The sequence below is a fragment of the Dryobates pubescens genome, chromosome 28 (assembly GCF_014839835.1).
Source record: "Dryobates pubescens isolate bDryPub1 chromosome 28, bDryPub1.pri, whole genome shotgun sequence".
In the NCBI taxonomy this organism is placed as follows: Eukaryota; Metazoa; Chordata; class Aves; order Piciformes; family Picidae; genus Dryobates; species Dryobates pubescens.
The window spans coordinates 4,986,669-5,004,913 of record NC_071639.1 but is presented as its reverse complement, the minus strand read 5'-3'; the positions used below and the strand labels follow the sequence as shown (position 1 = coordinate 5,004,913).

Genomic DNA, 18,245 nt, shown 5'->3' with positions numbered 1-18,245 from the left:
GAAAATGTTTAAAATAAACATGAGAAGACCATCAGGAAATGGCAATGATGTGAATTAATAAATCTCTCCCACCCTACAACCTTCCTGCAGACCTCCAGCGCCTTGAGAGAAATGCTGGTTTCCTTAGATCTGCGAAGCCTCCTGTCTTGAAGCTCAGATAAATTGTTCCAAGCCTCTGTCCCTGCATTTCAACCCAAATGTCAAAGCAGGGAATCAGGGAAACCTCTGTCTCTCAGACAGAGTCGGATCAATGTGCTTTGTCCTCTCCATCCCTCTACCACAGTATGACAGCAAGCCAGACACAGCAAGCACAGTCAGAAGCAATGCATTTAGGCCAATAAGCAAATGAGTTTCAACATGGGTATCTGAATAGCAGTTGATTTTGTCTTCCTCTGATTTCATAATTCATTTGATTTATAAAAACAAAAAGTAAAATGTAAAGGACTCTACCATTAATTTCCTTTTTTTTTAATCCTTTTTACAAGAAGGCTGGGAGAGGCTTCTCAGGATCTCAGGTAGTGATAGGACTAGGGGGAATGGAATGAAGCTGGAGGTGGGGAGATTCAGGCTGGAGGTGAGGAGGAAGTTCTTCCCCATGAGAGTGGTGAAGCCTTGGAATGGGTTGTCCACGGAGGTGGTTGGGGCCCCATCCCTGGAGGTGTTTAAGCCCAGGCTGGATGAGGCTCTGGCCAGCCTGATCTAGTGTGAGGTGTCCCTGCCCATGGCAGGGGGGTTGGAACTGGATGATCCTTGTGGTCCCTTCCAACCCTGACTGATCCCATGATACTATGACACTGTGATACTATGCTTTTTCTGCATCTCCACAATTAACTGATCTCATTTTAGCAGATTACTAGAGGGCCTGTCAAAAATAATCTGTGTGCTGGGTGATTTTTTGAGTGATAGTGCCTATTACTTCTGAAAAAGATGTTGCTAATGAAAGCTTTTTTTGTTTCCCCCCCTTTCAGTTGATTTCATAGGTGGGTTTGACTCTTACGGCTATCAAGGTCCACAGAAGACATCTCATTTACAGCTACAGCCCATGTATATGTAAGTACTTCCCTTCTGAGAGATCCTGCAGAGTGGCAGGCTGATATTAAAGGATCATTAAGCTGAAAGGTGATGTGACTTAAAAATTCAGAATAGGCAGAAACCTTTTTTGAGAGACCAAATTCAAGCTGTAGTGAAGCACCACCATTAGCCTGCTGTTGAATGGTAATGACTTTTTTAGGGTGTGTTACACTGTGTCACAGCTGTTTAAATAACACCCAGCTCTCAGCTGATTTTGTTTCCTTCCCCCCTCTCCCCCCTCTCATTTTCCTTCAAGCACGTTCCGCTCAGGAGCAAGGAGAATGTGGGGTAGCAAAAAAATCAGTCAGAGCTGACAAAACTTGCTCACAAAAAAAAATATGTGGGTTTAGTTAAGATTTATCAGAAGTTCAGCAACTTGCTAATTCAGTGGATGAATTTTGCATTTGTCTTCCCAGCACAGCTGTTCCCTGAGGCGATTCTCTACCTCATTTCCACTCTCCACATTTAAACTACAGCACATGCAATGACATGTGGCCATTCAAACCGATTTGAAGCCAGTGTCTTGCCTAACCAGTCAAGTGACAGCTCCACCCATGCCTAGCAGTGCAACCTGGTATATCTGGGCATTAAAGGCATAACCAAAGCTCAACACAGACACTCAACTGGGGGATGGTCACACTGGAGATATCACTCAACCATAGACCAGATATAATCATCTCCAGCTACTTCTTATACTCATGCCAACTGCAATTCAGAGCTGTCAGAGTTGTTTAAATCATGGAATCAATAAGGTTGGAAAAGACCTCAAAGATCATCAAGTCCAACCTGTCACCCAACACCTCATGACTGCTACACAATGGCACCAAGTACCACGTCCTATCCCCTCTTGAACACCTCCAGGGATGGTGACTCCACCACCTCCCTGGGCAGCACATTCCAATGGCTAACAACTCTCTCTGGGAAGAACTTTCTCCTCACCTCCAGCCTAAACTTCCCCTGGCACAGTTTGAGACTGTGTCCTCTTGTTCTTGTGCTGCTTGCCTGGGAGAAGAGACCAACCCCTTCCTGGCTACAACCTCCCTTCAGGTAGTTGTAGAGAGCAATAAGGTCTGCCCTGAGCCTCCTCTTCTCCAGGCTAAACACCCCCAGCTCCCTCAGCCTCTCCTCACTGCCCAGGTAAATTTAACCTCGCTGCAGCAACATTTCGAAGTGGTTTTGATGTACCATCACTGGCCTACATGGTAAAAGAACAGCACAGAACAGCTCACAAGTAGGCAAAATGTACTTTCTTCTCCCCTCCTCCCCCCTGAACACCTGTTTGGAGGACAAGACCTAAACACAGGTGAACAACATCCATCCCACCACACACTTCCATTCACCCTTGAATGTAATTTCATTTCTTCCAATCATTGGAAGCAAGTCTGCTACCAGATTAGTGCATTTTTGCATGGAGCTGGCATTTCCTCCTCCCCAGTGGCACAGTGAGTTCTGTGGCAGTGCTTAGGATGGGATCCTTTGGGAGCCTTGCTAGGAGCTTTTTAATAATCTCAAATTACAGCAGCGCATATCTCCGATGCCATCTTAACTTCATCTCCCCATCTGTCTGTGCTCAAGCAAAGCTTTCTTCACCTGCACTTTTGGCACAGTGCTGTTGCATTTAGAAACCCTTATTTCCTTCTCAGCATTATGTGTGGCTCACAGGTACTTAGAACAGTGCTAATCCTATTGCTTTCTTAGCGTTCCCTACCTTGGCATCAACATATGGAGCCCTCTAGCCGAGATATTATCCTATTCTCTTTGCGCTCTCAGTGTTTCTTCCAGAAGAGCAGATTGTATTTACTGAGCATCTTCATGCAGACTGGGAAGAAAAAAAACCACCACATAATAACCTGTGGAAAATAAAACAAAACGTCATTGTTTTCAAGCCTGAAGAGATCATAGAATGATAGAATTGTTTTGATTGGAAAAGACCTTTAAGATTGAGTCCAACCATCAACCCAACATCACCATGGCCACTAAACCATGTCCCACAGTGCCATGGCCACAGGTTTCTTGAACACCTCCAGGGATGGTGGCTCCACCACTTCCCTGGGCAGCCTGTTCCAATCCCTGACCACTCTTTTCAGAAAATATCCAACCTACACCTCACGTGGTGCAACTTGAGGCCATCACCTCTTGTTCTATCACTTGATACTAGGGAGAACAGAGCGACCCCCACCTGGCTTCAACCTCCTTTCAGGGAGTTGTAGAGAGAGATGAGGTTTCCCCATCAGCCTCCTCTTCTCCAGACTCAACCACCCCAGTTCTGTTCCCTCAGCTGCTCCTCACCAGCAAATTTCATCATCTCTCTCAGCAATAACCACAGAGAAACATCCCTACTGCCCTACCACCACCATGTATTTACCAGATGGATTAATATACAGAACTAGTGCACACCTTAAAGCCATGCAGAGTTGAGTGGTAGATCTCAATCATCATCCATATACTGCTTGCTGACTTGTATGGTTATAGAATAGAATGGAATAGGATAGGATAGGATAGGATAGGATAGGATAGGATAGGATAGGATAGGATAGGATAGGATAGGATAGGATAGACCAGACCAGGTCTCTTTGGAAGAGACCTTCAAGATCATCATGTCCAACCCATCATGCAACACCATCTAATCAACCAAACCATGCAACCAAGCACCCCACCAAGTCTCCTCCTAAACACCCCCAATGATGGCGACTCCCCTGGGTTGCAATGAGAGAATTCCCTCACCACAAACTTCTCTTACAGTTCAAGCCAGACAGATTTACACAGAAGTGATTTAAACCCATTTTAACTCTTTTATACATGCACAGCTTAATTATTATCCTGAAGGAATGCTGGTTTCAGTAATTGCTAACTGTTAAGCCACACTGTTCTGTAACCAGTTTCCTCCTGTGTGCACTTCATTTTGTTAATTTGGAGGTTGTACTGAACTTACACAAACTCACACATGCAATTAAATAATTATATTGATTTATTCAGGCTCCTCATGGTTGCATTTCTATGATGGGGTGCTTTTATTTTTCATATTTTTTCTTTTAATCTAAAGAATTCTTAGGTTTTAATTTGTGATATTATTAATGTGATGTTATTCATTTGGCTCTGGCCAGCCTGATGTAGTGTGGGGTGTCCCTGCCCATGGCAGGGGGGTTGGAACTAGATGATTCTTGTGGTCCCTTCCAACCCTGACTGATACTATGATATCAGTCTATGATATCATATGATACTATGCTCATATGATACTATGATATCAGTCAAGCTTCTCCTGATAAGAACATTCTCATTCTGCTTAAACACACAGAGGACATTTGTCACACAAAAACATCCAAGGAGCACCTTCAGGATCACCAAGTCCAACCATTAACCCTACTCTACAAGGGTCACCTACACCATATCCCCAAGCACCACATCCAAAGCACCTTTAAACACATCCAGGGTTGGGGACTCAACCACCTCCCTGGGCAGCACATTCCAGTGCCTGACCACTCTTTCCATGAACAAATTTTTCCTAATGTCCAAATTTGTATGTCATTTCATTTGCTATACACAACTACCACAAATGAACAGGATTCTCAAGGGGAAAAAAATCAATCTTGATTTATAAACAAAACAGAAGCATTACCTGTAGATAATAAATTGAGGTGACTGTCTCTGGCTACTGTTTCCTTAACTAGTCTAGAAGTATTAGATTCAGGCTCAATTTGTTTCTATTCTCATCATTTTTAGGCTTTGAATTCCACTCACAACTCTCCTGCTTTCACATTTCATAGACTCATAGATTCAGCCAGGTTGGAAAAGACCTCAGAGATCATCAAGTCCAACCTATTACCTAACACCTCATGACTACTCAACCATGGCACCAAGTGCCACATCCAAGCCTTTTTTGAACACCTCCAGGCATGGCGACTCCACCACCTCCCTGGGCAGCACATCCCAGTGGTCAATCTCTCTTTCTAGGAAAAACTTTCTCCTCACCTCCAGCCTAAACTTCCCCTGGCACAGCTTGAGACTGTGTCCTCTTGTTCTGGTGCTGGTTGCCTGAGAGAAGACACCAAACTCCACCTGGCTACAACCTCCCTTCAGGTAGTTGTAGACAGCAATAAGGTCTGCCCTGAGCCTCCTCTTCTCCAGGCTCGACAACCCCAGCTCCCTCAGCCTCTCCCCATAGGGCTTGTGCTCGAGGCCTCTCCCCAGCCTCTTTGCCCTGTGTCCAGTCTAAAATTGCATGGAATTTCATTGCTATGCAAAACTAGCATCAATGAACAGGATTCTCAAGTGAAAAAAATAAATAAATCAAGGTCTTGATTTATAAACAAAACAGAAGCATTGTCTGCAGATAATAAACTGAGGTGACTATCTCTGGCTACCATTTCCTTAACTAGTCTAGAAGTATTAGATTCAGGCTCACTTTGTTTCTTTTCTCTGTATTTTTAGGCTTTGAATTCCACTCACAACTCTCCTGCTTTCACATTTAATTTAGATCAGCTTACTTTGTAAAGGGAAAAAAAAATGTATTGGGTTCAGAATTATATTTCAAAGGTGTTGTGATGGGTTATGCCCATCCTAAAAGCAGGGGGAGGAGGCCTTGCTCTCCCTGGAGGATGTTTTTCCCCTGGGGAACTGAATTAGTCTGTTCCACTCCCCCTCCCTGTCCAGCAACTCTATAAAAAGGAGGACACTGCAGCCATTGCTCTCTTACTTCTGCCTCATGGGGATGAAAGAGAGTTGCTGCTCTCTTCCTGCTTCCCTGCCACATGGTCCTCCCTGCTACATCCACGCCTCTTGAAAGGACTGGTTTTGTATTCTTATTTTTTCCCCTTCCATCCTTGTTCCTTAACCTTGTGAACCCTTCCTGTTGTTGTTTATATATATATATATATATATATATATATATATAGTTTAAAGATTTTTTCCCCCTCTCTACTTCCAAACCAACTCAAAAATTATTTCTCACTGGATTTGCCCCCTTTTTTTTCCCCCTCTATTGGGAAAGAGGAGAGGGGAACAGGGGAGGGATTCTCATTCCTGCCCCCATCTGAGCTCTTAAGTCCTAGTTAAGGCTCAAACCACCACAGGTGTTTTTCAGGGAGGACTCTTCTCTTGCTGTTTATCTACCTGCTATAAATGGCTTTTTTTTATGATTTAAGTGCCAACAGTGTGCTCTGTGCTGTGCAAGCCAAGAAGCCTAGGCAGTCCCTTCCAAATGAATATACTTTCTAAACAGCACGGGACAGAAGCGGCGCTCAGGTGCCTCCTGACAGTGTGACCACAGCTGGAGTGCTAAAACGCAGCTGCCTGGCATTCTGTGCGGGAGATGACACTGCTCACGGGACAAGAACACCATAAGAAGGTGGAAATCAATTGTCAAGAGAAAATTCTGCTCTTGGGAGGTGGCCAAGGAAGGTGACTAAATGCTCCATGGCACTGATTTTGTTGCACTTAAAAAAAAGCAAGCCAAACCCTCACAGTTATCGTTGTGGAACGAGGCTGCACTGCATGATCACTGCTCGGAGACCAGCAGGAAGGAGGGAGGGCAGGAAGGTTTTTCTTTGTTTTTTCACAGTAAACTTTTGTTCAAGAAAAGAAGGGAAGAAGGAAAAAAAAAAAAAGAGACAAAAAAATGCATGCCTGATGCTGATGCCTAATGCACTGAAGAGAAATTGCTCAAAAGCAGTTCAGCCCTGCAGTGAAGCTTGCTTGCCTTCTCTTCTGTGCAGTCTGGGAATCTTTGTCTGATAGAAATATATAAACACACATAAGTAGTGCACATAGAAGCATACACACCTCTATGCACACAGACTCCTCTGTAGATATGTATTTGTATGCCCACTGGTGTGTATTCTGCTACTGGCTGATATTGGTTCTCACTAGAAAAGGCTTAATGATGGTTCCTGACTAATGGGATCCTACCTGTCACCAAATGTCTGAGAGATTTTTGAGGCAATAACATAGGGACAGAGGGATTTGGGAGAGGTTAATGTATTTGGCTTAGTACTTGGTCTCATCTTTGCTTTCTGTTGTGTTCACCTGTGCATGGTGCTGGTCATGGTCTCCTAGTCTAAAGCTGTAGGTATCTAGTTACTTGAGGGTAATACTTACTCAACACTCTAGTTACTTGAGGGTAATACTTAACACTCTAGTTACTTGAGGGTACTACTTACTTAAGCATTCACCTGGAGCATAAATGAAACACGAACAGGACAGGAAAACCCAGCACCTACATCGTGTGACACTCAGCAAACTCCTGCAGTACCAATCTGCTGTGTAATTGTCTCCTTGACCCTCCCATTTGTGGGATTCAGCCACAATGGGCAGCATTCCTTTCAGTAAACTCCCAGCTAAGGCAGCTGCCAGCCTAACTCTAAGGCTGGATTGGGTAGCACCAAGTGTGCTCAGCCAATGGATCTTATCAATGCTTATAAATACTTTCAGGGTGGGTGTCAGGAGGATGGGGACAGTCTTGTTTCAGTGGTGCCCAGTGACAGGAAAACAGGGAACAGGCGCAAACTTGAGCATAGGAAGTTCCGTCTCAACATGAGGAGCAGCTTCATTACTTTGAGGGCAGTAGAGCACCAGAACAGGCTGCCCAGAGAGGTTGTGGAGTCTACTTCTCTGGAGACAAAGCACAGATGGATGCCATCCCATGCAGCCTGTTGTAGGGAAGGCTGCCCTGGCAGGGAAGTTGGACTAGGTGAGGTCCCTTCCAACCTCCATGATTTTGTGATTCAATGACAACAGTTTGTTGCAGTTGTAGCAAATAACATCCTGCCTGCTTTGGACTAAACTCTGGGGTTACAAAACATGGGTTTGGGACAGGACTGTTCAGGGGTCCAGGGCTGCATCACTCACATGTGCAGTCTGCTTTGTGAGTGAGACTCAGACGGCTTTCCCAGAGCAATTCAGCCCTTCTGTCCTGCATGCTGCATCGATTCTTGCTTCCACAAAGCTAGGTACATTGCTGGTGGATTGCTGAAGTTCAGGTCATCTTCCAATTAACACATGGTTGTATAGTTAAGATTCTAATCAAATATCACTCCTGCTTAGGACCATTTAGGAAACCTGGTGCTGACTTCTCTGACAATGTTTCAGAGACAGATGAGTGATCACCTGAGCCAAAACCTTGCCTTTTCCAACCTCTGCACCCTGTGTGTCCCTGGACTGGTTTTGGTTGGTGACCTACAGTAGCTTGCAGAAGAGCAGCAGGGCAGTGATAGGTAGGTGTATGGTGAATTTTAAGTACCTTTCTTCTTCTCTTTCTTCTAGGTCAAAGTAAACAAAGGGGCTACTCAATGTGGGCTGAAGGACCTGTCAAAGAAACTGTTTCAGGATGTCCCCCTGGCTCCTCAAAGAGAGAGAGAGAAAAAAAAAAAGTCCCGTTTTGTGCTGAAAAAAACCACAAAACAGCAGCTGATTGAACAGCGAGACAAAAAAATTAACACACACCTTCAGCCCCTCTTTCTTAACAGGTACTAAGTACTAAGGGATATGTCCCAGACCCCCCACCTTGGACCTCCTGCCTCCCAACACCAGAGGACCAGAGCAGAGGCATTGGTGCCACCTTCTGGCTCTTCCCTCCTCCTAGCCACGGCCGGCGTGGCCCTCCTGGACTGAGACATGAGCCCAGCTCCCCCGGTGCTTTCGGAGCCCCCTGGCCGTGTCGAGTCTCCTTAGGCAACGCAACCCTCCCGACACCAGGATGACCTTGCAGCAGAAGTTCAACGGACAGCACGTCGTTTGCCCTGAAGGCTGTACAGTTCATACTTGCCTTAACCCAACTGTGTTGCACATCAGAGAAACTCCGTGCAGGCTTTCTGAAGTAACAAATGCTGCTGTTAAATTCTGAACGATTTCTAAGTCAGTGGTTTTCTTCTGGGTTTTGTTGGTTGTTTTCTTTCGGCGGGGTGGGGGGGGGGGGGGGGTGGTGGGGGGATGGTTCTCGTTTGTTTTTGTTTTGTTTTCATGTCAGGGAATAAGGGTCTGTTGCTCCACGGCTCCAGAGGGCCCCCGTAGAAAACTGCCAGCTGTTTGAGAAGTGCTTTACTTTCGAGGCTCCACGGTGGTCAAGGAACAAAGAGTTTATAATGGGTTACAAAGGGAAAAAAACAAACCAACAAATTAAGACCTTTTTGGGGTTTTTTTTGGGGGGGGAGGGGGAGTCAGGGTGGGGCAAGGGATAACACAAACTACTAATTGAACCTACTGGAAATAAGCAGCCGAAAGAGTGCTCCTTAACCCCGCTGGTTTTATTTCTGGCACTGTAGGTGCTTTTATAGCTCTCTCTAAATGTCTTTTACTAACTACAGAGACATCTGCAGATTTCTATCGACAAAGGCCAACTGAATATGTAGTAGCTACGTTTCCTCTTTTATATCACGTTTCAAAATCCTCTGTAAGCCTTTTGGGTTTGGGGTTTTCCCCCCCCCTCCCCCCCTCTTACTTTGGTTTTTTCCCCCCTTTTCTAATTGCACCCTAAGGGATCCATATATTTGAATCTTTATTTTCTATTATTATTATTATTTCAGGTTGGGGAGGGGGGGAAAGGGTAGAGGGGGGGGGTGGGGAAAGGGGGACTAGTCGAGTCACAGAAATATTGGAGACCTTTTTGTGGTATATTTGGGGGGGATCTGTTGTGTGTTAGAATGTGTATTTTATCTTCCTGTATTATTGTGGCTGATAAAAGAAAAAAATAGAAGAAAAAAAATAACCAAAAAAAAAAAATTTATTACTGTGCTGTTAAGTAGTTGGCAACAAGATGCCTTTGGGAATTTTGCTAGTAGGTCAATGTGTATATGAAATACTCTGAACTCCTAGGAGCTTATGGTTTATGTTCTACATCTGAGCTGTGTTTTCCAGTACTTTTTTTAGGTGGCTTTCATTAGTGGGGGGAAACCCACCCACCCCACCCCACCCCCCCCAAGTGTTTTGCTCAGGCTTTTCAGAATCTTGGATTGTCATGGTTTCTTTGCTCAGACCTTGCATAAGAAAATACACACACACACACAGCCCCCCACACCTGAAGTGACCAAGCAGCTGTTGAGGGCAAGAGGGAAGGGCAGCACTTGGAAAGGCTCAAGATGCCCCCAAGAAGCGACTCACTTTTCCTTGCTGGCCGAGCCCTTGCACCTGCACAGCTCCCACAGCCTGTGTGCTCACACCACCCACCCATCCCTGTACAAACAGTGCCCTTTGCTGTGTCTGCATGGATGTACAAGTGTCACAAGCAGCAGCTCTGGCCACTGACAGAGGAACAGGCACCCAGCAGTGAAAACAAGATACAGGGTATGTTCAGGAACTCTACTTACATTTATTCAGTGAGGTTTGTATACGTGTGTGTGTGTGTGTGTGTGTGTGTGTGTATAAAATACACAGGGATCACTACTGACAGGGGTTGCAAAACCCAGGAAGATTCTGAGGCAGGGGGGCCAAAGTGCTCCAATCCCAAATCCTGTTAGGAATTTCCTGCATGTTCCCTAGGCCTTATTCCTTAAGGTGTTCCTTGCTGATTTGGATCTCTAATTGAAAATTTCAAACTTGGGGATCCAAAATTCTGAGCTCATTCCAGGTAGAGCTGCTTTTCACCCCCTGGAAAACCCTGCAGCTTCCAAGTGCTAGGCTGCAATTTCCCATAAACTGCAACGAATTTTGAGAGTTTCTTCACTGGCACAGGTTGTCCAGGGAGGTGGTGGAAGCCTCATCCCTGGAGGTTTTTAAGGCCAGGCTGGATGTGGTTCTGTGCAACCTGATCTAGTGTGAGGTGTGAGGTGGGGGTTGGAAGTGGATGATGATTAAGATCCCTTCCAACCCTAACAATTCTATGTGGTATTAAATACAGCAGGGGCAGTGTGTTAGGCACAATACAGAGGTTTAAATGGAATGAAAATGTCATAACGGGGTCTCTTAGCTTTCCCTGTCTACCAGTTAATCAAAGTCATATTTCTATGAAAACCTTTTGATTTTTTCAGGTTTTTTTTTTTTTTTCTAAGGTGAAAAGGAACCATTTTGGGCACCTAAGCAGCAATCCAATTTTCTGGAGATAATTTTTCAGCCCTTTCAGTGATTTCCCACGGAACGGCAGCTAGTGGGAAGTTAGCAATTGGAGACGGCAGACAGCTTAATGAAGTGTCTGCACACAGCTTTTAGGCTTGATTTTAATGTAGAAGATTTTTGGCCTTAATTTCTCTCTGTCTTAGTCTTCCCATCTATAACGTGGGAATAATAATATGCACCTCACGGGGTGGGGGGGGGTTGGTGATTTTTTCTTTGTGTGTGTGTGTGTGTGAGGTCTGAGTTGTTAAATGTTTGTAAAGTGCTTAGGGATAGGCAGCACATCTAACTAGTGAGGGCTGCAGTCTAAATGCATACTCAGATGGGACAGCTAGGGTAGATAGATCTACACACACTCACATACACACAGGACACATCTCTGCATCTGCACACATCCCGACGAGAAGCTGGTATTCATAACCCTGCTTAAGTTGCAGTTTGAGCACCACCCTTTGAAACAAAACAGAAAAGGAAAAGGAAATAAATTAGGGCTGTTGACTACTAAACTGAATGCTTAGTGGGCAGAGATCTCTTCTGGAAGCAGTTTAGAGCACAGTAATGTGAAACTATTGGGCTGACATTTTTGATTTGTACAGCTGTATCCTCCTCAAAATCCACTAAAGAATGTTATTTTTCTAGGCTGGGCTTTTGTTATAAATTTAACTCTTCAGAAGGCAAGAGATGCAATCCAAATGTGTCTTCATTTTTCTTTCTTTCTTTTCTTTTTCTTTTTTCCTTCTTTTTTCTTTCTTTTTTTTTCTCCTTTCTTTCCTCTTTCTTCTTTCCCCTTTCTTTTTCCTTTCTTTTTCCCTTTCTTTTCTTTCTCCTTTCCTTTTTCCTTTCTTTTCCCCTTTCTTTTTCCCTTTCTTTTCTTTCCTTTTCCTTCCTTTTTCCCCTTTCTTTTCTCTTTCTTCTTTCCCCTTTCTTTTTCCTTTCTTTTCCCCTTTCTTTTCTTTTTCTTTCCTTTTTCCCCCCTTCTTTTCTCTTTCCCCTTTCTTTTTCCTTCCTTTTTTCCCTTTCTTTTCTCTTCTTTCCCTTTTCTTTTTCCTTCCTTTTTTCCCTTTCATTTCTCTTTCTTCTTTCCCCTTTCTTTTTCCTTCCTTTTTCCCCTTTCTTTTCTCTTTCTTCTTTCCCCTTTCTTTTTCCTTCCTTTTTCCCCTTTCTTTTCTCTTTCTTCTTTCCCCTTTCTTTTTCCTTCCTTTTTTCCCTTTCTTTTCTCTTTCTTCTTTCCCCTTTCTTTTTCCTTCCTTTTTTCCCTTCTTTCTTTCTTTCTTTCCTTTCTTCCCCCTCTCCCCTTTCCTTTTTGGCATTTGTTAACTCTTGAATGTATTTTTAACAAAAGTGATTTTTTTTTTTAACTTGGTAGTGTAATTTGCATTTAAAAAAAAAAAAAAGAAAGAAAAAAAAGAAAAAAATAAATGGGAAAAAAAATATATAGGTTTCCAAGCTATTCATGGGCCCCCCTGCTGCTATTCACAACTTACAGGAAACTTAGCATGACTGCTCCCAGCTGAGCAACAATGCAGAATAAAGGATCCTATTACATTTACATGATGCCAATCGTGATCTGTGCAGTGCATGGATGTGACAGCACTGAATAGAAATTGCCAGGTCATGACACCATTTTAACTCTGTCATAGGTAGCAGGTATTTTCATTATCACTGACACTAAAAGGTTCCTTTTACAAGGCTGGCTGCAATCAACTCTTCCCTTAGGAAACTGGGCCTTTTTTTTCCCCCTTTTCTGCCCACTCATCAGGAATTTTAAGCCTGTGGTAGGTTTACAGTTGCCAACAATGTGAAGCAGTGCAAAAGCAATCCTTGTTAAGAAGGAGCTGTGTAGTGTGGATATTGCCACTGCATTAATATTCTCTTATATGCACTTCATTGTCCCTACACTGAAATGATGAAATCCTGTCTTGGACAACATCTTTATAGAGCTCGCACACCTTGACAGTTTGCCTGAGGTCATTTAATAAAGGCAGAGCAGAATGGTATAGATTTTGAGATACTTGGTCTTGCTTTCCTAAGACTATTCCTTAGAAGGAGTCCGTTAGTTAGAAGAAATAGACTTTAGACTTTGAAATGGATCCAAGCTAGAGGAGGGTAGATTTAGGTAAGATGTCAGGAAGAAGTTGTTCCCCATGAGGGTGGTGAGAGACTGGCACAGGTTGCCCAGGGAGGTGGTGGAAGCCTCATCCCTGGAGGTTTTTAAGGCCAAGCTGGATGTGGTTCTGTGCAACCTGATCTAGTGTGAGGTGTCCCTGCCCATGGCAGGGGGGGGGTTGGAACTAGATGATCCTTGAGGTCCCTTCTAATCCTAACAATTCTATGGTGCAAGTGATACTTTCCAGTCCAGTTAGGAGAGGCAATTTGTCCTGCACTTGGTTAATTTAAGTAGTGGTTGCAATACTCAGCTGTTAGGCAGCACTTTGATAAAGGCTGCATAGGGCTCCTGTAGGGCTCTATAGGCTCCATAGGGCTTCTCTTGACCTCTATAGGCTCTCTAGGCTCCTCTAGACATCTCTAGACCTCCATAGAGCTCCTGTAGGGATCTATAGGCTCCATAGAGCCCCTCAAGTCCTCTACAGGTTCCACAGGGCTCCTGTAGGACTCTTTAGGCTCCATAGGGTTCTATAGCATTTTGATAAAGGCTGGTGCAGCATGTATTGAGCCCTGGATGTCTCTGGGTAGGAGTGCTTATTAACTCACTGTCTGAAGGGTTTGGTCACTTGCACTCCCCCCCTGTGTTTGAGCACTTTGATGCATTCTGTGATCCTATGATAGCAGGCAAACCCATGAGTCTTTCCAGACTGTAATATTTTAATTTCCAGTCCCCTGTTGAACCTTTAAATGCACTGACTTAGAGGAGGAGGATTTTCCTGTCAAAGATGAAAAGCCCCATGGATAAGTCTATGTGTGTGTATTGCTTTCTTTCCACTTACAAATCTCTTCAACATAGCTGAGACAAAGCTGATAGACTTTTGGAGTGTGTTTTCTAGCTAATCTGAACATGCCTTCTTCCCAGTGCCATGTGGATGGGCAACAGATTGGGTTTTATTGAAGAACCTATGCTTAGAGACACTGCAGAGAGCACTATGTCCACTGCTCCTTGGAGAAAGATGTAGACAGTTGTCATGCTAATCAGTCCCCTCCAAGCTATCTGCAATATTGAATGTAATTGACACAAATAAAAGAAACTTCCCTTGAGACTGCATTCATCCATTCACATAGAGAAGTGGCACAGCCCAGCACGAGTCAGTAAGAGACATTTCCATCCTGTAGTCACTAATATGCTTCATCCCTAGCCACGGACTGGAGAAATCAGCTTTGTTTGGTCGCACATCCTGACAAGAGCCTCTCTTCAGACCTTCACCAAGAGGAGCAATGACAGCCAGCTGGAGTTGAAACCTTTGCATAGCTGAGCAGGATAGAAAGGTATGGTAGCAAATGTGGTGGTTTCAATAGCATCACAAATGCATTTGTTGCACGTCTCTCTCCATATGCACTCGTTCTTTCTTTCTCAGAAGCCAGCTGAGACAGAGAATGTCTTTTGCAAGTGTCTTCCAAACCCTGCCAAGACCACTACAGAGATTTTCCACCAGGTCAGATCAAAACACCATCTTTTCTGCTCTCTGTTGAGTAGAAGGCTGAGCTCTTGGGACTCCCAAATGCTTTGGGATTACTACTTTGGTTTGATAGGAGCATGGGGAAACCTCTGATTTAAAATGAAATCTCCTGCTAAAAATAAAGTCAGACTTCTGCCTGCACCAGTGGAAGCAAAGCCTTGATATCAGCTGTTGCCTAAGCACCTTCCCAGCTTTGCCTTTGTCCTGGTGAGAAGTAAGTTGTGTGGAGCTAAACACAAAGCAGCACGCCCTGCACATCTTTTAACCATTCACACCAGCTCTGTGGAGAAGGACCTGGGAGTCCTGGTGGGCAACAAATTCTCCACGGGTCAGCAATGTGCCCTTGTGGCCAAGAGGGCCAGTGGGATCCTGGGGTGCATTAAGAGTGTGTCCAGCAGATCGAGGGAGGCTCTCCCCCCCTTACTTTGCACTGGTGAGACTACGCCTGGAGGAGACTTGATAGGGTGCTAGGTTGCATGGTTTAGTTGGTTGGGTGGTGTTGGATGATAGGTTGGACACGATGATCTTGAAGGTCTCTTCCAACCTGGTCTATTCTATTCTATTCTAATATTGCTTCCAGTTTTGGGTTCCCCCCAGTTCAAGAGGGACTGGGGAGAATCCAAGGGAGGGCTACCGGAATGATGAAGGGACTGGAGCACTGCCCTGTGAGGAGAGGCTGAGAGCCCTGGGGCTGCTTAGTCTGGAGAGGAGAAGGCTGAGAAGGGATTTAATAAATATTTATACATTTCTGAAGGTTGGTTGTCAAGAGGGAGGGGACAGGCTCTGCTCAGTTGCACCCCAGGATAGGACAAGGGGCAATGGATAGAAACTGCAGCACAGGACCTCAACATGAGGAGGAACTTTGGGACACAGTCTCAAGCTGCGCCAGGGGAGGTTTAGGCTTGAGGTGAGGAGAAAGTTCTTCACTGAGAGAGTCAGTCATCACTGGAATGTGCTGCCCAGGGAGGTGGTGGAGTCACCGTCCCTGGAGGTGTTCAAGAGGAGATTGGATGTGGCACTTGATGCCATGGTCTAGTCATGAGGTCTGTGGTGACAGGTTGGACTCAATGATCCTTGGGGTCTCTTCCAACCTTAGTTATGCTGTGATACTGTGATACTATATCTTCTTCACTGTGAGGGTGACAGAGCCCTGGAGCAGGCTGCCCAGAGAGGTTGTGGAGTCTCCTTCTCTGGAGACTTTCAAGACCCATCTGGATGTGTTCCTGTGTGACCTGTGCTGGATTCTGTGGTCCTGCTCTGGCAGGGGGGTTGGACTCGGTGATCTTTGGAGGTCCCTTCCAACCCCTAACATCCTGTGAGCCTGTGAAAGCAGTAGCTATGGGAGAAGAACAGTGCTGAAGGGACTGCAAACTGATGCCATCACAAAAGGCTGATGGATTGATTCAATTAATCAGCAAGCCCTTTCTAAGGGTTCTGCAGGGGTTTATTTACCAAATGCTTACATTGTTTAGTTTGCTCTCTGGAGGGTAGGTGTACTGTCATTTCCCCCCCCCCCCCCCCCCCCCCATTATTCACCTTGTTTCATTCATCAATTTCAGACAAATATTTTCATGCTGATCTGTGGCATGTCAATTGCCCATATTTACTGATTTAAAGCAGTACAGGCCAAGCTGCCAGGAGCTGGGGACTTTTGTTCGTTTCCCTCAGGTGCTGAGAAATCCTAGCCATCTATCATTAATAGAAAGCTGTGCTCTCCATTTAATGTTTGCTTCCACTGTCTGCTCAACGTGATGGGTCTTGTCTAGCATAGCACATGGGTGCCTGCTCACACTTCAGAGGGAAGCTTCCTATGGAAACCCTTTTGAACACTGTCCATGGTAAATGAAAGAACCATTTCATCTTGGGGTTAGCCCTACACAGAATCACAGAATGCTTTAGGTTGAAAGGAACCTTTAAAGGTCACCTCCCTGCAGTGAGCAGGAACATCTCTAACTAGATGAGGTTGCTCAGAGCCCTGAGCTGGAATGGTTCCAGGCATGGGGCATCTACCACCTCTCTGGGTAACCTGGGCCAGTGTTTTACCACTGTAAAATCATTAAGGTCCCTTCCAACCCAAACCATTCTGTGATTCTATGTCAGCATGAGAATGGGGCTGAGCCCTCTACCAGGTACCCCTGAGTGACTTTAAGGTGTAACAATGCCTGAGCTGCATGAACCATGATGCTGTGCTGCTCCTTGTCTCTGTGAAGAAGGTCTGGGATCAAGAAAGGCAGCACAGGGTCACATCGTAGGTTGCAGCAACTCTCAGGCTATGATCTTCAGGACATACATTAACAGCCATGGTGATGTTGGTTTGACAGTTGGACTCCATGATCTTAAAGCTCTTTTCCAACCACGGTTCTGTGAATTCAGAGGGTCACATTACATACATGCAGCACCATTTGCCTCTGTCTTCCCCTTTTCCTCTGTCCACCAGTTTTGCTCTCTGGAGGTGGTTTCCAATAATGTGAACAGCTGCTGCAATTTTTGTTCCTAGCTGTGATCAAAAGCAGCTTCCTTCTTCCAAACAAGGTTGAGAATTGCACCCCCTCAAATATAACAGGCTGTAGTCTTAGCTATAAAATATTTAGCTCTATCTTCAGATCTGGCTTATAACAAACAGATGGAGCTAGGCATTCCTCAGTGGTGTCCTGAGACAGAACCAGAGGCAATAGGCACAAAATGAAACACAAGAGGCTCCCTCAACATCAGGGAAGGCTTTCTTACAGTAAGCTGACCAAGCACTGACAGGTTAGCAAGGCAGATTGTGGAGTCTTCATTCTTGGAGACAGTCAAAGCCTGACTGGACACAGTCCTGGGCAACCTGCTGTAGGTGGCCCTGCTAGAGCCGGGTGATTTAAACTGAACAATCCCCACAGGCACTTTCCAGCCTCAGCCATTCTCTGATTCTGTGGTTCATTTAAGCTGCATTTCTTTCCTATTGGAAATACTCCAGGCATCTCAAGAGGATGCAACGATTCTGCTTGCTCTACTGGGGGAGTCTCAGAATTAACCTTTGTAGTGACAATAAGAATCTTATGGATTTACCAAAAAAAAAGCTTTCAGGGACAACATAAGTCTCTAAAATGTGTTGGTTGTTATTGTTCCCTGTGAGTCTCCTGCAGCTGGCTACCTGGATGAAATCCCAGCTCCATTCAGGTCAGTAGGAACTTTGCTGTTTGCTTCAGTGAGAGTTCAAGTTTTCACTCTTTGCAATTACAGTGCCTTGCTTGAAAGATAAAACCTCACAGCCATTGCCCTGAATAATCTTTAAATGCCTCAACAAAGCTTCCATATTCCCCCCTCCCCCCCCTTTCATGTTCAGCATTTGTGAAATGCAGGGTCTGATGACAGAGAACCTTTGTCTCTACTCATTTGTGCTGACCTACATAACTTGCTCATTGCCACCCTTGTGCCAGTAAAATCTTTCTATCATTCCCTCTCCTCTGCGTACTTCATTTCATGTGAATGAGAATCACTCCAGGGGATTAGCACCCTGGGAGAGTT

General features: G+C 44.9%; 1 protein-coding gene across 2 annotated transcripts in view; it reads left to right on the top strand.

The window, feature by feature from the left end:
* The window catches only part of NKAIN2 (sodium/potassium transporting ATPase interacting 2), a 575,343-nt gene extending 566,378 nt beyond the window's left edge, over positions 1-8,965 (top strand). For both annotated transcript variants that reach the window (XM_054173996.1, XM_054173995.1), the window contains exons 6-7: positions 969-1,050; positions 8,329-8,965. In XM_054173996.1, coding sequence (XP_054029971.1) covers positions 969-1,050; positions 8,329-8,338 — 92 coding nt within the window. In that variant the 3' untranslated portion in view covers positions 8,339-8,965. The remainder of the gene's footprint in view (positions 1-968; positions 1,051-8,328) is intronic.
* The last annotated feature ends 9,280 nt before the right edge of the window (positions 8,966-18,245 follow it).